This window comes from Ipomoea triloba, chromosome 10 (genome assembly GCF_003576645.1).
Source record: "Ipomoea triloba cultivar NCNSP0323 chromosome 10, ASM357664v1".
NCBI classification, from domain to species: domain Eukaryota; kingdom Viridiplantae; phylum Streptophyta; class Magnoliopsida; order Solanales; family Convolvulaceae; genus Ipomoea; species Ipomoea triloba.
In genome coordinates, this window is record NC_044925.1 from 25,888,249 (window position 1) to 25,904,974 (window position 16,726).

General features: G+C 39.8%; 3 protein-coding genes and 1 long non-coding RNA gene across 4 annotated transcripts; 1 reads left to right on the plus strand and 3 right to left on the minus strand.

The window, feature by feature from the left end:
- Nucleotides 1-1,444: 1,444 nt before the first annotated feature.
- Nucleotides 1,445-4,130, minus strand: LOC116033523 (cytochrome P450 71D7-like). The gene is made up of 2 exons (XM_031276269.1): nucleotides 3,219-4,130; nucleotides 1,445-2,156 (listed from the first exon to the last, which is right to left on the minus strand). The coding sequence occupies exons 1-2, from the start codon at nucleotides 4,128-4,130 to the stop codon at nucleotides 1,545-1,547; spliced, it is 1,524 nt and encodes a 507-aa protein (XP_031132129.1). The 3' UTR covers nucleotides 1,445-1,544.
- Nucleotides 4,131-5,913: 1,783 nt separating this feature from the next.
- Nucleotides 5,914-10,946, minus strand: LOC116031652 (uncharacterized protein At4g04980). Its single transcript, XM_031273915.1, has 9 exons — nucleotides 10,443-10,946; nucleotides 10,008-10,235; nucleotides 9,817-9,909; nucleotides 9,613-9,736; nucleotides 7,368-9,531; nucleotides 7,101-7,266; nucleotides 6,850-7,014; nucleotides 6,621-6,773; nucleotides 5,914-6,327 (listed from the first exon to the last, which is right to left on the minus strand). The coding sequence occupies exons 1-9, from the start codon at nucleotides 10,791-10,793 to the stop codon at nucleotides 6,121-6,123; spliced, it is 3,651 nt and encodes a 1,216-aa protein (XP_031129775.1). The 5' UTR covers nucleotides 10,794-10,946; the 3' UTR covers nucleotides 5,914-6,120.
- Nucleotides 9,563-10,910, plus strand: LOC116031653. Its single transcript, XR_004100632.1, has 4 exons — nucleotides 9,563-9,738; nucleotides 9,846-10,062; nucleotides 10,457-10,683; nucleotides 10,815-10,910. It is a non-coding gene; the product is annotated as an uncharacterized LOC116031653 (long non-coding RNA).
- Nucleotides 10,947-11,674: 728 nt separating the features above from the next.
- On the minus strand, nucleotides 11,675-16,272 carry LOC116032078 (COP1-interacting protein 7). Its single transcript, XM_031274480.1, has 8 exons — nucleotides 15,987-16,272; nucleotides 15,697-15,873; nucleotides 15,318-15,442; nucleotides 14,834-14,903; nucleotides 14,600-14,752; nucleotides 14,285-14,514; nucleotides 12,409-14,051; nucleotides 11,675-12,329 (listed from the first exon to the last, which is right to left on the minus strand). Exons 1-8 carry the CDS (start codon nucleotides 16,043-16,045, stop codon nucleotides 12,141-12,143), a joined length of 2,646 nt encoding a protein of 881 aa, XP_031130340.1. The 5' UTR covers nucleotides 16,046-16,272; the 3' UTR covers nucleotides 11,675-12,140.
- Between the last annotated feature and the right edge of the window lie 454 nt (nucleotides 16,273-16,726).

Consider the following 16,726-nt stretch of genomic DNA (forward strand, 5'->3'; position numbering starts at 1 on the left):
GCCCCCCCCCCCCCCCCCCCCAAATGTCAAGTTACTTGATATAATAATATTTCATGTAAATACCATTATGATTTGATTAACCAGCAAAGTTGCATAGGAAATGGTTAAAATGGCTAATTTGATTTGTTAATGTAACGTTTTCAACAACACCAATTCGTCCATTATTAATTGTGACACTGCCCCAATCATTTAGTATTGATTGGTTTTTAGCCAAACTTTGACCAAGACTTTTGAACTAAATCTCAAATTTTGTTTATTTGATATTTTATTATTGTGTAAAGTTCTCTTAATCTTTTCAAGTGTCTTTTTTTTTTTTTTTTTTTTCAAGTGTCTTAATAATCAACAAGTTTGTCAAATTAGCTCGATTTTAGGTCACTTTCACCAATGACATTCTCCAATATACTCAACCATCTTCAATAGTTGTAATTTTTATAGGTGTGACTATGAAATATAATACGGGAGGGAAGGGGAAAAAGAAAAAAGAAAAAAGAAAAAAAAAACAAATCTTTAAAAAAAATTTAGTTTAATGCGTCTGATGAGCTTATTAAAAATGCCAAAGGCCTTGTGGTCATCATCCACATACTATGTCGGTTGGAGCGCTCGGGGCCCTTGAGGTTAATGATTCAGCCTGTAGGGATGGACATAAGCTAAGGTTCCTGAAAAGCCCACATCAAAATGATTACTTTATTATTTGATTTTCACAATACTAATACTCTTAGATGATTATTTTAGGGAAAAGGGTCAAATAAGCCTTCCAACTTTACCTAAAGAGTCAATTAGGTCCCTGAACATTTTAAAGTAGCAATTAAACCTATCAACATTGTATTTTGATGCAAAAAAGTCCATAAACCTGTTAATGACCTGTGATCACAGGTCACTAGGATTCCGGTCAAATTTTCAGCACCCATATTCCGGCACAAAAGTCAAGGGCGACCGTTCGACGGTCGCCGGTGACTCACTGGAGAAGGCAACCACTGGGTTTTGTGCCGAAATATAGCCTGAGTGTGCCGAAAATTTGACCGGAATCTTAATGACCTGTGATCACAGGTCATTAATAGGCTTATGGACTTTTTTGCATCAAAATATAATGTTGATGGGTTTAATTGTTACTTTAAAATGTTCAGGGGCCTAATTGACTCCTTAGGTAAAGTTGGAGGGCTTATTTGACCCTTTTCCCATTATTTTATTATTTGATTTTCACAATACTAATAATCTTACATGATTACTTTATTACTACCTCCGTCCCATTTTGTTTGTCTGATTCGGTTAACGAGGCTTGACTGAAGTTATTTTTAATTCAATTTTTCATAATATTAAATTTAGTATTAGTATATAAAATTTATATATTTAGAAACTACATTAAAAGTACTATTAAACACAAAAAATCAAATTTAAAAATAATTAAAAATTACTAAAGAAAATAAGCAATGAAGAAAGAGTTGATTTGACCAATTAATAGTAAACAAGACAGGTAAAATGAGACAGAAGTAGTATTTGATTTCACAATACTATAGTTGAACTCATTTTCTTACTAAAAACTAGTGTCAAGTGCAGGGTATTGCAATCAAATGCAAGTTGTTGAGTCTCCTCATTGTCACCCCAAACCCCTCCGTCATGTCAAGCTCTCCGGCTTCAATTCCGTCGGGCAGTTTCCAGTCAAAGTGGAACAGCAGTCTCGCGAGCGGAACCTCAACGTTAACGAGCCCGAACAACATCCCGGGGCACATCCTCCGCCCCGCCCCGAACGGTATGAACTCAAAGTGTTTTCCTCGGAAGTCCGCCGAGGAATCCCGCAGGAATCTCTCCGGTTGGAATGATTCCGCGTTTTCCCAGTGCTCCGAGTCCCTGCCGATCGCCCACGCGTTCACAATCACTCTGGTTTTGGCCGGGATATCGTAGCCGTTGATCTCGCAGTCCTCCCTTGATTGTCGGGGGAGTAGCAGCGGGATCGGCGGGTGGAGTCTCAATGTTTCTTTGATCACGAGTTTCAGGTAATGGAGTTGCTGAATATCTGATTCCTTGATTTCGGGTTTTCCCAGGAGAGATTGCCTCACCTCGGCTTGCGCCCTCTCCATCACGTGAGGATTCTTCATCAGTTCCGACATCGCCCATTCTACGACGCCTGATGAGGTGTCTGTCCCTGCCGTGAACATTTCCTGAATAATAGGACAACGATCATGTGGGCAGTACAGTTTGGTGTATTATGCTCACATTATGTTTTATATTCATGAATACACATTATAAAGACATCGACTGAGTGACACGTACGTAATGATTATGATTCGGTTCCGATTCTGAGATGGGAGATACAGAAACCTTATAAAGACGGTTTGATCAGATTTTTCAAATTTTAATTTATAGTTCAACTTTTTATATGAGATTATTCTTGATTAAAATAGTTGAAAGATTTTGTAATCTCCTAAGGAAACCCAAAAGCCCTGCCCGGCGGATGCTTTTGGAACATTGTGGTATGTGGATTGTGGCGGGTTATAAAGTTAAGAACTCCACCAGCTTAATTAGCTGGAGTAAATTAATCTAACTTTATTTGTCCGGAATGACAAAAAAAACTCATAATCACTGGCATTTGGGGAGCGCCTAGCATCTATGGCGCCTATGTTGCGATTAATAGGCGCCGGTATTTTTTTTTAAATTTTATTTAAAAATTTTTAAGAAGGAAAATTATAAATTATTTAATACTAAAATATTAAATATTAACATAAAAACGTTTGAACAATTTAAGGTTATCTCGCTTAAAATGAAGTCATTTGGAGTGAAATAACCTATTTAAAAAAATAAGGGAACAATAGCTAATTGGTCGACTAGGCTGACCTAGTTGGTGCCTAGATGGCCTAGTCAGCCAGCTGCCTAGATCATCGATTATGGTGATACGCTAGGCGGCCGGCCAACACCTAGCGCCTAGGCACGCATTAATCGATACATATGTGGAATTCTTGCAACACTTGTCACTATTATATTCAAGGATTTGCACGGAATAAATCTCACATTGTAAATTGTAACCCTAACCAACCGAGGTAGATTAATCTAGGTTCTCTATAGCCGACCAGCTCAAATCAATAAAGTCATAAACGGTTACTGTTTAGAGTTGAAATTGTAACCTTTTAATTATGAAGCTATCACTCTGACTAACTTGATTGGGTTATCTAAGTTGTTTTTCTTGATTTAGTGGAATAGTTAGTAAGATACAAAAAGATACATACCAGAATGGTAGCTTTGATGGTGTTCAATGTGATGGGAACTTCAAGGTCACCACTCTGCTGAACCCTAAGCAGCACATCAACAAGATCTTCAATGGCGTTACTACCGCCCGTTCCATCATTCCTTCTTCTAGCTCTATGCTCATCAATAATGGCGTCAAGAAGCCCGTCGACTTCCCGGTGTATTTTTATCATTTCCTTCTTAGCACCGCCCAACGAGTGCAGTAACGTAAGCGAAGGAAATATGTCCGGCAGCTCAAATCCTCCCGCCAGCTCCGTTATTCTCTTCATCGTGGCCATGAATCGCTCTTGATGCTTCGATTTCTCGCCGAACGCGGCCAGAGCGGTGACGCTATTAGTGAACGAGTAAATAATCTGGCTGAGATTCACGGCCGTTATTTTGCCCCCGGAAAAAGCGGAGGAGATGCGAGAGATGAGCGCGTCGGCTTCTCCCGCGCGAATCGGTTCGAACGATTGCACGCGCCGCGCGCTGAGGAGCTCCAAAACGCAGATCCTCCGGAGCTGCCGCCAGAGATCGCCGTAGGGACAGAAGGCGATGTGGCTGCTGTCGTAGCCGACGATCTTCGACATCAGGATCTCCGGCCGGGTTGCGAAGACCAGGTCGTGAGTTTTCATAACCGCTTTCGCCGCCTCCGGCGACGAGATGACGACGGCCGGAACCTCGCCGAGCTGGACGTGCATTATTGGTCCGTACTTCTCGGCCAACTGCCTCAGACGACGGTGCGGCGTGGAACCGGATAATTGGTGCAAATTTCCGATCAGAGGAAGCTTTCTCGGGCCCGGCGGGAGCTTCGCGCGCCGACCACTGCTCGAATATCTTTTCCAAAGCCCCATTGCTCCGACAATGAAGAGAAATGAAAGAAGCACTGAGAAGATGGAGTACTGATCTTCCATGACGGTGTTCTTGGGGTTCTCACCGGATACACTATAAGATAAGGAGTATATATATAATTGCTTGAATGGAGTTTCATAATGACGAAATGATGTTGACTAAAGAATATTTAAATGATTGTTATCATGCATGCCCTCCAAGCGTGTTTGGAGGTGCTAAAAGGTGACACATTAGCTGTGGGTGGCTGTTAGGGCTCGAAACCCTTTTTTTTTTTTCTTTTTTTTTTTTTAAATTATTATTTACTCTTTTATAATGTAGTATTTGACATAAAGAATTTAGGTGTGTAAATCGAGTGCCACTATACCACAAGGTCTTTGGTAATTTGATTACTTATCTTTCTTTCTAAACTTCAATAAATTTTTATAATCAACTGAGTTACACATGCGGGCTTAATAGGAGGCTTCTTGATTTTTATATACCTTGGTCTAATTTTTTATGCCATTTAAATTTAGATATTAGGTATACATTTTTTTGAGTACTATTCACTCAATGTTACAGAGTATAATGTAATATCTGTTCATACAGTAAATATAACTTAAATGTCGAGGGTGGTAGAATATTTGGTGACTTGTGTAATTTTTTAAATTTTTTTTTTTTTTTTTTTTGTAATTTTAGTCCATATAACAACAAAATCATATATATTTTAGTAATTTATTATCTTTCTTCTTTACAAATTATTATTCTATTATGTCTGAAAGTTTTCTCTTTAATTGTGAATTTGTGATACATAGTTCAATTAATTTCTATATGCGAACCTATTAAAATCAAGTTTTATTTATTTATTTTCATATGAAATACAGATTAAAGAGAGTTATATATAACTATGGAAAAACATAAATAAAATATGAAAAATGATCAAGTAGACTAATGAATTTTACACGAAAAGTCAATTAGACTCGTGATGATTGATGAACTTGTAAATGTTACAATTAAACACATCAATATCATTTTCATAAATCGACACCCAAAATCTAATTATTAACATGTAATAACCAATTATATATTAAGGTTTCGGTGCGCTTTCAACAAGTTAAAGCAATGACCGCCAATCGCCTCCTTCACTAAAGATATTTTTAAGTAAAATTTTAACGATTTTTAATCATATTCATGTTGTTAAGCGGACTAAAAGGGTTATGAAATAGAATGATTAATAGGAAATAATTGAAGGTGTAAAAAGTAAAAATGTAATTTTTTTGCTATAAAATTATATCGGGGTAAAATAAAAAGGCATATAGATTAACTTCTTTGGAGTTTGGCCGTTGAACTAAAATCCAGGCGGCAATTTCGTAACCTGGAACAACTCTTCAATTACTCAACTAACTTCATCCGACGGCGTCGTTTTCCCTTTTTACTTCCAGCTTATTATTGGGATGGCGTCTCTTGGTCCCATTATTTCCCACGTTCACTTCAGAGCTCACTCAGGAGTGTGGAGGCTCCATCTCTCCAGATCAAACAACAATCCTTGACCTTCAGGTACGATTTATAATTGCGAATCAGGTGTTTGTTAGTTTGTCTCAAAGAATTTGAATATATTTTATAGCTTCTGTGTTGTTTATGAATGCTATTGATAGTGAAGTTCTGTGTTTCTATTGGTTTCTGTATACTGTACTGCAAAGTCGAATTAACCGCCCGTAGGGCTGTAATTATCCACATCCAGTACACTGAACAATAGTCCCGCCCGTAGGGCTGTAACTATCCACATCCAGTACACTGAACAATAGTCATAGTAGTTTGATATTGTTGCTATGTGTTTGTATGGTGTATGATCAACATGGAACAGACAAATTTTAGAAACTCAATAGGACTGGCTGAGTTATTGATGAAATGAGACTGTGACTGATAACTCCAAGGCTAGAGTTTTCTTAGTTGCCCCATGTGTTTTCGTGAACAATATACATGGTATACAGCGTGTGATAATTGACTCCTAGTACATGTATGTACATCACAACCTCGAGAAGCACTTGCAAGATTAAGACATTCAATTTTATATGTTCAAGGATTAGGCTCTGTCTCGATCTCATGAGCGAGTTCTTTTGTCAACTTGTCAGCACGGTCATCTATTCCCCCAGCAAAGGTGTAAACTCTGTATGCAAATTGGAAGGCCTTCCAAAGTATTTTACCAGTAGATCCATTTTTGCGCCCATTATTGTTTGACTGTCCGCTTGGTTCTTTCTCTCTTGTCTTTGCATCTCTCCACTCCTGAATCAATATCCCAAAAAGTGTTTAAATGTGTTCCTTAGTTTTTTTTTTTTTTTTTTTGAATACTATTGACTCTATTACAATGCAGTATCTGTTCATAACTACTTTCTCAACCTATTGAATTACAAAGAGTCAATATCGCCTCCATTGAGGCTCGAACCCACAACCTCCCATATGAGGGAGGGACTTGGTGCCATTGGACCACGAGATCCTTGGCCAATGTGTTCCTTAGTTAGATAACTAAGGTTTTACTATAGTGCTTATAGCCCTAGATGTTGTGTGGCTGAACTGACCTTAAGTGCCAACTCCATACAGTTTGAGGACACATCCACCATAAACTCTTTGATGCGTACAAGGATGGCAAAATCAAAAGTAATTTTGTGACTGGCAAATTTCTTTGCCTCGTCATCTTTAGTTTGTTCTATCTTCTCCAGATCTCCTTTGATCTACATAAAAGAGATATCAGTCTAAAGTCTAAACAAATAAAGGCACCTTATTATGCTGTTTATGAATTGGGCTTACCTTGCTGATATAACCCTCAGCTCTGTCAAGAAGCTGGCCAAAAGGCGACGCTATTGGCCAATTCTGTAAAGTAGAAGCTATATCATCTAACTTGGAATAGAGTGTTGCTGCCATCCTTAATGCTTCCAACTTTTTAGTTGGAAAGTCTTCAAATCTTGCCAACACCTGCACCATGAAGAATTTAAAACTACTAAATCATAAATGGTTTTAAGAGTGGGAGTGGTTTAAGAATGGGTTTAATATGAATATACCTGAGATTCATCAGTTAGTTTTTCAAGATGTGATTCCACAAATTTATGGAACTTAATGAGCTCAGACATGTCTGATGTTTGGAAAGTAGCAATTGCTGTTTTCATCTCCTTGATTGCACTTGCATGATTTTTAACATCCTCTTCAATTTGTATGAAATAGGTTGACCTGAGAAATAAATTTAGAAAGATTATAGACAACAATGATGCAATTGGAAGTAAGTGAGATATCTTGCAGAAGGATTTGTTGGACATCTGTTAGTGTTTTACCTTTTTGTCATCTCTGCCAGTGCATCAGCCATTCCTTGCTTACCTCCTGATGAAGCAGCACCAACTTTTCCCTTTCTCGCTGATTTACCATTTAAACTTGATCCTTCCACTTTTACCTTGAGAAGCCGGTAAAGATTACCCATCTGTGAAGATCGCTTCAACTTAGAAGTTTTCTTGGTGCGTAGATTTATGCCACCAGCCAATGCTGGAGGTGGTGGACATGCACCTCCTTTTCCTATTGACATGGGTGGAGGCGGTACTGGTGCTGTTCCATTTGAAGACATGGGTGGAGGTGGAGGTGGTGCTGTTCCATTTGAAGTAATGGGTGGTGGAGGTGGAGGTGGTGATGCTCCATTTGAAGTAATGGGTGGTGGAGGTGGAGGAGGTGCTGTTCCATTTGAAGTAATGGGTGGTGGAGGTGGAGGAGGTGCTGTTCCATTTGAAGCAATGGGCGGTGGAGGTGGAGGTGGTGCTGTTCCATTTGAAGTAATGGGCGGTGGAGGTGGAGGTGGTGCTGTTCCATTTGAAGTAATGGGCGGTGGAGGTGGAGGTGGTGCTGTTCCATTTGAAGTAATGAGTGGTGGAGGTGGAGGTGGTGCTGTTCCATTTGAAGTAGGAGGTGGTGGTGGGGGAGAACTTGCTATATTTTCCAATGTCAATGGAAGAGGTGGAGGGGAAGATGGAAGCACAAGATTGTCTTTTGACTCTAATAATGGTTGGGGTGGTGGTGGTGGAGTGGGGGGCAGGGGAAGCAGAGCAACATTATGACTTGGTGCTATTATTGGTTGGGGTGGGTATGGTGGGGGAGGAGGAAGCAACACATCACTGTGTCTTGGTGCTGTTGATGGTTGGGGAGGGGGTGGAGGTGGAGGAGGGGGAAGTTGCACAACACTGTCTTTTGGTCCTATTGATGGCTGGGGTGGAGTGGGAAGAGGAAGCTGCACAACACTGTTTCTTGGTTCTATTGATAGTTGGGGTAGTGGTGGAGAAGGAAGAAGCTGCACAACACTGTCTCTTGGCTCAGTTGATGGATCAGGTGGAGGGGGAGGAGGAGGAAGCAGCACAAAAAATTTTGGTGCCATTGATGGTAGGGGTGAGGGAGGAGGCTGAAGCTGCACAACACTGTCTCTTGGTGATATTGATGGTTGGGGTGGTGGTGGAGGAGGAAGAAGCTGCACAACACTGTCCCTTGGCTCTGTTGATGGATCGGGTGGAGGGGGAGGAGGAGGAAGCAGCACAAAAAATTTCGGTGCCATTGATGATAGGGGTGGGGGAGGAGGCTGAAGCAGCACAACACTGTCTCTTGGTGATATTGATGGTTGGGGTGGTGGTGGAGGAGAAAGAAGCTGCACAACACTGTCCCTTGTCTCTGTTGATGGATCGGGTGGAGGGGGAGGAGGAAGCAGCACAAAAAATTTCGGTGCCAGTGATGGTAGGGGTGGGGATGGAGGTGATGCTGCTACTCCTGGTTTAAGATTTGATGGCAATTTTGGGGGTAATGTTAATTGCTGTGATGGTGTTGATATTTGCAGTTCTACCCCATCTGACGATAATGCAAATGGCGGTTCCTGTTTTGCTGCATCAGAATGCAGCTTTGTGAGAAAAGATGTTTGTAAAAGCATATCCATGGTGATACAAGCTGGCACCAATTGAATAATTGAACCATCATTCCAATCTCTATTATCATCTTCTTTACTCTCTTCCAATTTAGCAATTAGAATCTTAGGTGAGTCTACCATCTTGTCATGGCCTTCTTTCACCTCACACCTGCCATCTGCTATGTTTACTTGAGACTCATGCTTTTCTTCAGTCCCCGGCTGTTGTTCCTTCAATGGGCTACCTGTATTTGTTACCTGAACCATATAGTTAGGATCTTGAGCCACTACATGAGAGAACATATGTAATGACACGTGCCGGACATCAACAGGGTTAAGTTTTCCAACTGGTCCAACTTTGAGTGGTAATTGACGAATTGGTGTAGAATAACAACCCTTTTTACTCTTTTTTGGAACATTGCAGAATCCAGGAAGGACAGAAGTTGGGGTTACTGGAGAGCAAGGCTCAGACCAAAGCCTGCCAAATGCATTTGGACTATCAACCATCTGCTCATCTTCAAACATCCTTTCACTTGTTAGATGAATCATGTCTTCCAGCATTGCCAGTACTGCAAGAAATTTGTAAGAATCTTATCAATCCAAAAAAAAAGAAGTCTCCAACTTAGTCCCAGAGAAGGGCTGCAAGTTACCATAGTGCTCCAAATTGTTGGATTCAGAGTTGAACATATCATCTTTGCATTTGATCATCCATTCGTCATTTCCAGTCCACATTTCACCAATTGATTCCAGAGCACTGCAGAAGGAATTCAGTACCTGTAACCACAAAAGGACTTTCCACTTTAGTACTGCATATCAGTTTCTGTTGCTTAAAACTGTTTAGAATGTTACGAAACCTGATCCATGCTTGCTCCTTCTATTTCAGACACATCAATCTGCTCGAGGGAAGGATAGAGCGCGTGTAGATCCTTCAGAGTCAATATCAACAGCTGTGGACAATCTCCAGTCCAAAACCAGATTAGAACCCAGTTAATCAGAAACAAGAGTTCAACTTACCAATGTGAAGCAATCAGATAGAGAGTACTACCTCATGTACAGATGCAGAGCCAATGCAGGGAGACAAATCGAGCAGGTCCCTCAAGGTGAGCGTCTTGTTCCTAAGCTCTGTCATGACCATGAAGTTGCTTGCCAACCCACACGGCTTGCGTTCAGTAGTACCTTTTGTTTCTTTGCTAATATTTGCTGCACTATCTATTTCCTGACTACTATTTGGTTCAATATTCATCTCACTTTCCTCCTCCAACGTTTCTTTTTCCTGTCAAAAACACATCACACTACATTTACACGTTCACAAAGACTCACAAATTTGCAATAGCTGCTGCATTCATAAGATCATCATTGCCTTGCAATTTGTATATTTGATTAGCAATCAACACATGCATGAATACAGATTTCCTTTATGATATATAGACACGATTTTCATTCATGAATATGCATTGTGAAGAGAAATGTGAAGGAATACCTCCATTAATGCAGAAAACTTCTTCCTGCGGAAAGAGAAAGGAGAAACACCATAGCATGCTCCAATTGCCATCTCCAATCTGAAAAAGCTTTTGCATAGCCAGCCACGAAGTTGCATGGTAGAATAATCAATATAATAGTTTAACTTTTTACTGGCAATAAACTTTCTTGGGTTCAGGCAACTCAGACCATGACGACGGAAGAAACGGAAGATTGAGGACAAGAGAAAGATTATGATAATGGTAAAGAACATTTTGAATGGATTAACATTATGACAATAATGTCTGAAAATATTCAAATTCAAAGGGGAAATTCTTGATAAAAAGAAAAGAAATGAAGATTTTTCTTCCATAACGTATTGTTGTTGTTGTAGATGCTGTCTGTTGTCTAGGTCTGGCTTTGGAAAGCATACATGGATACCTCTTTTCTCCTTCGTTTTCAACAGAGAGAAAAAAGAAAGTGGAATTGGGATGAGAAAAATATTTCTTTTTTGGGTCAAAAAAGAATCTAAATCGGTAAGAATGAATTTTTTTTTGGAAACTTTGCTTTGTTTAAAGACAAACTCTCACTCTATATTTGGTATGATAAGCCAAATTCTATGGTTAGACCAATCTAATATTAGAATCCTGGGAACTTCTAATGCCATCATGTTTTCATTTTCCAATCACGCAGAAACTGGGTTTATTATTATTATTATTATTGTATTTTTATTTTTTAATTCACAATCGAGTTTATTTTTATGTGGTCCCTATTTATGGGATGTTTTCATTTTTGTTTTCTAAACTTTGATTTGTTTCATTTTCAGTCCAAGACAGAAATGTTTTGAACTTTTGACCTCATGAGCCAACATTTTTTAGTACAAAGTAAGTTTAAAGAAAAAATCAAGGACTAAAAGAAAAAGAAAAAACAAAGGTAATAGTTTTTGAGTTTTTAAAAAAAATTGAAAAATTATTTCCTGTTTCCAAAATAGAAAATTGTGCTAGTAAACATGTTTTATGTTTTTAGTTCTCTAACTTCTCAGAAAATTGGAAAAAAATTTCAATTGGTAAACGAGTTTGATATGTTTCTATAATTGAAAACTAAAAGCAGAATAAACTCAATCACCAACCAAGCGCGAAACAATTTTGAAAGTTTCAGCTACATTCTGATTTTCACAATATAACTTGGCAGCAGGATGGGATTGAATAGAAAATTATTGTAGAGAACAGTAAAAAACAACTGAAGAGAAAAATATTAGAGCAAAAAACAATTCATATTCCTTTAAGTCTAATAAATATACAAAATGTTTCACACATTTTATAAATAAATAAGTAACAATCAGGCTGCTAAGGAAGCCTGCAATAACACTCACAAATAAATTGCCTGGTAATATCCAAAGCTTATCTTATCCTTCTAGATGGTGGAAACAAGAATGATCATTACATGTATTATTGGACCAACAAATTTACATTCATAGATTTACATTGTAAAAATGGGTAAATTGGCAGTGCAAATCTTGGCTCAACCAAAAAAAAGAGGACTGGAAACAACTTACAATGACGGGACTTGGTGAGAATGTTTTTGCAGGAACAAGCACACGTTGCTGGGCGTTCAATGAAGAGGAAGAATTTCTGGGATTTAGGATCATAGGAGAAGTGTTTTGTGTCCATGTCTAGCCAAATCTCAGGAAGTTTCGATCTTTACATATTCAGGAGGAGGTCTAGGATGCTTTGACGCGGGAGTTACTAGGTTGAACCCTGTGCTTTTCCAGCTTGGGAGAAGCTGTTTTACTGCCGGCTGGGACTTTTTTGGATGGCGATGGGGTAAGACCACTGGCAGCAGTCCTTTCAGCAATTCTTCTCTGCCTTTCAAGCACCAACTCTTCCGTCCTTTTACGAGCTTCTTCCTCCTGTATAAGGCAAGCATAAATAAATAAATTTGGTCCAAAATATATATAAAAACTCAATATCAAGATGTATTAGTCTTACCCTTTCTAATTTGCTCTTTTGGACTCCCGGCTTATTTGTAGGAGATATCTTCTTGCTTTTTGATAAAGCCTCAATCCTACTTCTTGAGAGGTATCCTGGAGATAACTTAGACTTTGTATCCTTTGCTGGCGTCTTTGTTGAAGGACTCATATCCTTCTTATTACCTTTCTTGACACCCTTAACGGGAGAACTTTCTTCAGCCTGAGCGTTTGATTCAGTAGCAGGGGAGCTTTTATTGATCCCCGCAAAAGAAGCTTCCATCTCATAATCCAATTCTGGCATCCAAGACACCTCGGCAGACTCCATACCGGGATCCCGTGCAAGCACTACACACAGATCATTAGCTTCACCGCTACTAGGCTTGGTTTGTGAAACAACAGGATCACTATTTTCGGGCTGTGCTGCTGTAATGAAGTCTGCATCCATGTTGATGTCGGTTTTCCACTGAGAACTGCATTGGTCATCTGACATTGATCGGGATTGTATTATGAAAGAATCGTCAATTGCAGTAGCTCTTTTATTAGCTTCTCTATCACTTAACAAGCTGTCTCCATTTTCAAATATCATATCTTTAGCCCCTTGTCTTTCAAAATTCCCGGGCTTATTGGCAACGAACCAATCATCGCCACTCTTGTTTCTGATGGTGCATGATTCCACAGCAAAGTCAGATGCAGTTCCGAGAGTAGTGCTGCCTGATCCTTCCCTAGTTTGAGGCAACAAAAACTGCACATTCTCAGAATCCCGTCTTTTCATACCGGGACGAATATCCTCACCATTTGCAAAATCAAGTGTGCCAGCATCCCCAGTATGTGCTCCGTTTCTTTCTGTCACAATAACAGAATCATCAGAAAGCAAATGTTTCCTCCTAACTTTCTCAGATTCCAAGTTAACAGCATGGCCATTTGTGACTCCGTCATCAGAATTTTTCATCATACAGTCTTCACCGTTGAAGGATACAGTTTGCTTCTCCTCGTCTTCCTGACTCATCAGAATGTTTTGGAAAGCATCCCAGTTTTCGAAACCACCATTCGATCCATTGTGAGGTTTGGAATCCTGATGTCCTCTATTGCTGTGCTTATGCGTCTTTTTGTTGTGGCCTTGTTCTAATACCGATATTGCATCATCCACCTGCTGCTTGATAGAATCCTCATCGAGCGATGTGGTTTCGAGTGAAGAAGAGTCATCAAATCCACCATCCCTCCGCTTCGAGGTAATATAGTTGATATTACGGATGACAACTGTTTTTGAGGATTTCTTCTTGTGCTTCCTACCATGTGTCTGCTGCCTTGACAAATGCTCTTTTTCATCCTTCCCCGATTCATCTGAATCCGTTTCGGAGTCCGAGTTGGTCAATGCATTGTTTTCATCTTCTGAACTTTCAGGAGCATCTGAATGAGAAACTTTTTCCTTTTTCCTCGACGATTTGTGGTGATGTTTACGACTATTTTCTCGTGAAAGACCATTACTTGCATCATCCACAGCTTGCGCCCAGTGCATATGCCCTGGATAATATGGCGGTACAGGATGCATACCAGGGAAAGACATTGGTGGAACAGGGCCCGGGAAATTGTACATATAAGGTGGCATTTGATTTGGCCATGGCATCTGCATCTGAGCTTTCGTCGATGCAGGCAGGGTATTATCTGCAAGTAGTTATAAATCAGCAGAGAACGAAATTTCCGCTGGAGATAAAAAAAAATGTCTATGTTTCGTGATACTTTAGGACATTAACACCGTCCCTTGCAGCTTATGCTTGCAAAAGCCGAGTCTGGGAACTAGAAAGGATTAGGTCTAAGTGTACCAAAATGGAATGGAAAGCCCAGCATGATGAGTGATGACACCATTACGTCTATGAAAAGGGAATAAAAATACGAACCTCCAACACCGTCGGAGTTCAGCTGGCTTTCCTTTGAATCAGACGAGGTATCCAAGGAGCAACTGCGCACAAGTGACCCGTTACCGTTCTCACAAGCTAATACAACCCCTGAATTCCCCAGAAACGAGAGCTCTGCTGGGGAGAACGCCTTCATTGCTGTTACCTCATCCATCCATTGGCAATCGGTGTGTTTTTGCTTGTAAAGTTCCATGAAATCAATGCACGCCTCCCTGAATTATGGATCGGCATCAGAAGGGCTTAGAGACATTTAAATGTACGCCGCCAAAAATAGACTTCCCAATTCCACTATTATACCTTAGACGCGAGGCACCAAAAGCATTAGCAAAGCATATGAGATCATCCATCTGCTCCACTTCAAATCCCGCTACTGTGGCACGAGCATAAGCCATCGCTTGCTCTTTCCTGAGCAAGGCTTTACGAGTGTCCAAAAGACATTGGAGGCGATACCTTTACAACACAGTAACTTAATGACTTGACACCAGAGATTATATCATCAACGAACCAGTTAATTCAAGTAAGATCACTTACTTCGAGTTTTCCTTCGCTGCAGTACTTTCATCTCCATCAACTTCACCTTTTGACTTAGCCGGTGGCGTCCCTGCAAAGATAAACAATTAACGCTAATACAACAATACAAGCTAAAGAAAACTTGAGCGCTTCCTCTTTTTTTTTGAAGTACTATTGACTCTGTTACAATGTAGTATCTGTTCATAGCTACTTTCTCAACCTACTGAGCACAAAGAGTCAACAGTATCTGTTCATACACTAGAGCGCTTCCTTAAAAAGTGAAAGTAACATAAAAAAAGCTTTTAAATTCAACAGACACAGATCAATGCCCTAATACGTGATTAAATACGCTGCATACTGAACCTTCGACTTTTTCAATCATAATCAGAGCGCTAAACTGCCACTCGCTAGAGAGAACGTGGGAATCTATCTAGGAACTAACTCGAGCTCGAACACATCCTAGGAGAAGTCAACTTATTCCGAGTGGCATAACAGTTAACATTACCTTCCTCTGAACTTGATTTTGAAATGCTGTTGGATTCATTGTTGGAGCTCTCAATCTGCAAAATCTCTTTCTCTAATCGCATAAATCTCTCAAGAATCTCAGGCGTACTAACAAAGCGCACAAATCTGGCACAAATTAAAACACACCAATAAGACTGACTAGCCTCAACCTTCAATCAATCCAAACTCACAAAGTCATAGTAACTCAGATCCATTTATTAACAAGTCATATCATAACTTAGCTTATGAGTCAATGGCCTCAAAACTCAAAACTCAGTACTTTAGACAGCATAAAACATATAAATTACCATTCAAACACAAACAACATCATAGTACAACAACAATTTAAACCTGGGGGGACAAGATTTGTGAAGATTTACCTTTGAAATGTGGCTTTAGTGAACCAGGAGGCTGCAGAGGAGGGTGGGCGCAGGGCTATTGAATACCCACCTTTGGGAATCTGATCTTTGGCAAACTTCAAGTGAGCAATGAAAGGCTCCACCAACCCAGAAGCCAATTTCTCAGTTTTGCCCCCGGAAACCACCACAAGATCGCATCTTTATCATTTTCCAAGAAACCCAAAATGCCAAAAACCATAACTTTGTCAGTTTCACTGCAAATACTCACACACAAACACACACAGAGATGAGAAGAAGTGAAGAAGAGTCACCTTGTCCTGGTTGGAGTGAGCTTCAACAGAGCATAGTCAAGAAGGGCACTGGAATCCATCTGGGAAAGAAGAAGAAGAAGAAGAAGAAGAAGAAGAAGAAATCTACGGCTTGGGTGTGGGGAAGGGGAAGAAGTTGATATTGGTGTTCCCAGAACGTGATACTCACATTTCCAGAAAACTTTTTTTTTTTTTGAAGAGGTGACCTGGATATATCAAAGGGAGGGTGGCATACTGGCAGCCAGCAAGAAGTGATGAAGATTGGGGAGCTTGCACATGTGAGAGAGAGGTACTCGTGAGTTGTGATTAATGGAGCATTTCTCTTGAACAAGGCATCGCAGTGGGGTCCATCTGCACTTGTTGTTCCAGAACCCCCCCCCCCCCCTCCTCACCCCACCCATACCTTTTCTTCCTCAATGATTTCCTTATATCTAACCTCACCACATCTCTCATTCTTGTATCACAATTTTCATGGTACTTTACAATATTGTACTGCTTCTTTAAATAGTAAATTTTTTTTCTTTGCTCACAAAATTAAATTTTTTGTTATATATAAACTTCACACTCTATATAATTGTGAAGATAATAGATAAATTACAGCGGTTCAACGACCTAGTCCATTAACTGATGAGAACATCAAACCCTACTACTAACCATGTTCAATCCTGCATTATTGGCCACAATCTACTGTCCAATAATTAATTTAGGTAACCGTGAGGATTACGACAATCATGATTTTGAGT

Bases quoted from the DNA above. Each gene is read 5' to 3' on its own strand.
- LOC116033523 (XM_031276269.1), bottom strand. From the start codon at position 4,130: ATGGAAGATCAGTACTCCATCTTCTCAGTGCTTCTTTCATTTCTCTTC. The intron at 2,157-3,218 runs GTATGTATCTTT...CCTATTATTCAG, and splicing joins CCATCAAAGCTACCATTCTG to GAAATGTTCACGGCAGGGAC.
- LOC116031652 (XM_031273915.1), bottom strand. From the start codon at position 10,793: ATGGAAGAAAAATCTTCATTTCTTTTCTTTTTATCAAGAATTTCCCCT. The intron at 10,236-10,442 runs GTATTCCTTCAC...TGTTTTTGACAG, and splicing joins AGTTTTCTGCATTAATGGAG to GAAAAAGAAACGTTGGAGGA. The intron at 6,328-6,620 runs GTCAGTTCAGCC...ATATTGATTCAG, and splicing joins GTATGGAGTTGGCACTTAAG to GAGTGGAGAGATGCAAAGAC.
- LOC116032078 (XM_031274480.1), bottom strand. From the start codon at position 16,045: ATGGATTCCAGTGCCCTTCTTGACTATGCTCTGTTGAAGCTCACTCCA. The intron at 14,904-15,317 runs GTAATGTTAACT...TTATCTTTGCAG, and splicing joins AAAATCAAGTTCAGAGGAAG to GGACGCCACCGGCTAAGTCA. The intron at 14,753-14,833 runs GTAAGTGATCTT...TGTGTTGTAAAG, and splicing joins GCAGCGAAGGAAAACTCGAA to GTATCGCCTCCAATGTCTTT.